Source organism: Tupaia chinensis, unplaced genomic scaffold (assembly GCF_000334495.1).
Source record: "Tupaia chinensis unplaced genomic scaffold, TupChi_1.0 Scaffold000201_1, whole genome shotgun sequence".
In the NCBI taxonomy this organism is placed as follows: Eukaryota; Metazoa; Chordata; class Mammalia; order Scandentia; family Tupaiidae; genus Tupaia; species Tupaia belangeri.
The window spans coordinates 1275227-1278519 of record NW_006159676.1 but is presented as its reverse complement, the minus strand read 5'-3'; the positions used below and the strand labels follow the sequence as shown (position 1 = coordinate 1278519).

The following is a 3293-nucleotide window of genomic DNA, read 5'->3' as shown; positions in this document are numbered from 1 at the left end:
CCCCACGGGGCGCTGCCTGACGTGCTCTGGCCACGCCGGCCCCTGGCACTGGCCCTGGCTGCTCCCCGACGTTCACCCCCTATCACCTACCCCCTTAACAGCCCTCCTGGTCTCTCACTTTCTTGCCATCCTGTCTGTCACAGCTGTCATCTCGGAGGCTGGCTGCCCACCCCTGTATCGCTGTCTCTGGTTTGTTTTTTTGTTTGTTTTTTAGAGGTTTTTGCTATAGAGCATATGCGCTCACCAGAAAGAGAGACACACAGAGAGACAGAAAGCGAGAAATCATCCCCCAGGGGTGGTGTGGAGCCAGCAGGTGGCATGGTGGTTAAGGGCGCTAGACTCCCAAGAAAGCAAGCCACCAGGCCCAGGACTCGAACCATAGTTCGCCATGTAAAAGTCCAGCATCCTAAACACCATGCTACCTGCCAGACCCTAAAAACCACTTCTTAAAAAACTCCCCCCAAAAAGCAGGTGGCATGGTGGTTAAGGACACTGGACTCCCACATGGTCAACCACGGTTCGAGTCCCAGACCTGGCAGCCTGCTTTCTCATGTTCCCTCTCTCCTGTTCTGCCCCTCTCTGGTCAAATTAAAACAAGTAAATAAACTTAAATAAAGTCACTATTAAAAAAAAACAAAATTGAGGGACCAGCAGTTAGCGTAATGGCTATGTCGCTGGACTCCCACGTAGTCGACTATGGTTCGAGTCCCGGACCCAGTGGCTTTTACTCCCCCCCGGCGCGTGTGGGCTCCCACGTAGTCGACTGCGGTTTGAGTCCCGGACCCAGTGGCTTAAACTCACGCCGGGCGCATGTGTGTGCACGTGTCCAAGATCCCGAGAGGAGAATGGAGGAGAAGGGATTGCGGCGTGGCCATCTCCCCCGGGGGGTGATTTCTCACTTTCTGTCTCTCTGTCTCTCTCTGTCTGGCGAGCGCATGCACCCTATAGCAAAAACCTCTCCAAAAAAAGGAAAAAAAAGAAAAAAAAATTGAATGGGGCCAATAGCATGGGGGTTAAAGGCACTGGATTCCCAGAGATGGCTAACGACGGTTCGAGTCCTGGATCTGGTGTCTTGCTTTCTCACTTTCCCTTTCTCTCTTTCTCTGTCTCTCTCTGGTCAAATGTTTTTTTTTTAAATAGGAATAACAAATGGAAATCAATCAATCAATCTTTGAGAGAATCAAGGTGGGGCGAAGACCCCTCGGCACTCACTCGGCTTTGCTGGGCTTGGGGCTGTGGGCCTCAGGCGCATCGTACTCCCGCAGGTCTTTCGGCTCACGCACCTGTCCGGTCAGCACCTTGGCGGCAAATGCCAGGATGTACTGCAGAGGGGGGAGGGAGGCACCGGTGAGGGGGAACCCCTTTCCTTAGCGGAGGGGCCTCCTAACAGCGCTTTGCACCTGCTGGCCTCCTGGGCATGCGCGAGACGGGTGGGGCGGGGACGAGAACTCGAGCTGCCACTGGTGACCAAAGCCACTCACCAGGAACCAGTAGAGGTTCATGAGGGTGAGGAGCAGCAGGAGGGCGTTGAAGAAGAAGTAGAAAGGGATGTCGGGTACGGCCAGCAGGCTGCAGTGGCACGTCGCGTACAGGACCTTGAGCGGGAACCAGTAGAGCCGGAACCAGAACCTGCGGGGGAGGCGGGGGGGCTGGAGGTCCTGTCCATCCATCTGGCCGTCCCTGCTTCCCTGTCCCATCCCCACCCACCCGTGCCAGTCTCCAGTGCAGAAACGGGGAGGGGCCTAGAGGCCACCCCTTCTATTCCTGGCCCCTAGCCAATCACCTACTTTCTTCTCTCCCAGCCCCTCCCACTTTCTTGTTGGCCCCTCCCCCTACTTTGCATCGCTCCACCCACATCTCTACGGGTGGGGCCAGTTCTGCGTGGCTCCGCCCACTCGGTTAGGCCCCTCCTCCTCTTACGCAGCACCACCCACATCTCTAGGTCCCACCTCTTTCCATGCCTGGCCCCTTCCTTTTTCTGCACTGCCCCAGGCACATCTCCAGGCCACCCCCATTCCGGCTTGGCCCCGCCCACAGTGCTAGGCCCCTCCCCTTTTTGCATCGCACTGCTCACATTCCTGAGTCACACCTCCTTCTCTGCCTGGTCTCCCTCTGCTACAGGGCCCTACCCACATCTCTAGGCCACCCCCGTTTCTGCATGGCCATGTCCACATCCAGCTAAGCCCCTCCTTTTTTTGCATGGCACCGCCCACATCGCTACCTTTCACCTCCTTTCCTGCCTGACCTTTCCCCTTTACTGCTCTACAGGAAGCACATCTTTTAGCGTGGGCCTGCATGACCCCGCCCACATCCCTAAGCCCCTCCTCTTCCCCCACATGGCACGCCCACATCTCCAGGCTCCACCCCATTCCCATCCTGGCCTTTCCTTTTTCCTTCCAGGCCACGCCTACATAACTAAGCCCCTCCCCTAGGGTGCCTGGTCCTATCACATCACTAGGTGCCCTGTCCTTCTCTCTCTGGCCCCGCCCACACCATAGGCCCCGCCCCTTCAGGGCGCCCCCCCAGCTGAAGCCGAAGCTGAGGCAGCCCAGGTCTGCAGCCAGGGCGTGCAGCCGGTGGTGGGCGCCCCCGCGGGATTTGAAGTAGATGTTGAGCTTGGTGAACTCGAGCTGCACGTCGCTGATGTCATGAAGGAAGAGCACGAGGATGCCCACGTTGTGGTACCTGGCGAGGCAGCAGGAGCTGATGAGACGCCTTGCACTGGGGTCCCCACTCAAAGCCGCCCTCCTGACACTCCTGCATTGCCCACCTCCCCTGCGCCATGGCTACGTAGCTGCACCTGCCGCTGCTGCCTCATGTTCCCCGCGTGGCTCAGGAGCCTCCCTGGGATTTCCTTCTCACGACCTTTGTCATCTTGGTGGCCTCTGACCCTCTGTGACGAAGCTCGCAGGTCCAGGGGCCATTCTGTGCGGGTCCCACACTTTGCAAATCACAGTTCTGCTCATGCCTCCAGGGTTTATTTGTTTTTTTAAAGATTTTTTGGCATAAGGCATGTGCGCTCGCCAGAGAAAGGGTGACACAGTCCCTTCTCTGCCATTCTCTTTGGATTTTGGGCATGCATACACAGGTGCCTGTTTATTTTCATTTTTGTATATATATACCATGCCACCTGCCAGCCCCTAGCACGTTGTCCTTTAAAAAAATAATAATTTATTTATTTAATTCCATTTGTTATTTTCTAAAATTATTTATTGAATTTTATTTATCTATTCACTTTTCTTAATTTGACCAGAGAAAGACAGACACACACAGAGAGAAGGAAAGTAGAAAGA

The 3293-nt window shown here is 55.6% G+C and overlaps 1 protein-coding gene across 1 annotated transcript in view; it reads right to left on the bottom strand.

Annotated features, from left to right (window-relative positions):
- Nucleotides 1-1208: 1208 nt before the first annotated feature.
- Nucleotides 1209-3293, bottom strand: part of CERS1 (ceramide synthase 1) — a 13985-nt gene continuing 11900 nt past the window's right edge. Inside the window, exons 5-7 of the mRNA XM_014587317.2 lie at nucleotides 2524-2685; nucleotides 1482-1629; nucleotides 1209-1322 (exon numbers count right to left, since the gene is read on the bottom strand). Of these exons, the coding sequence (XP_014442803.1) occupies nucleotides 1209-1322; nucleotides 1482-1629; nucleotides 2524-2685 (424 nt within the window). The remainder of the gene's footprint in view (nucleotides 1323-1481; nucleotides 1630-2523; nucleotides 2686-3293) is intronic.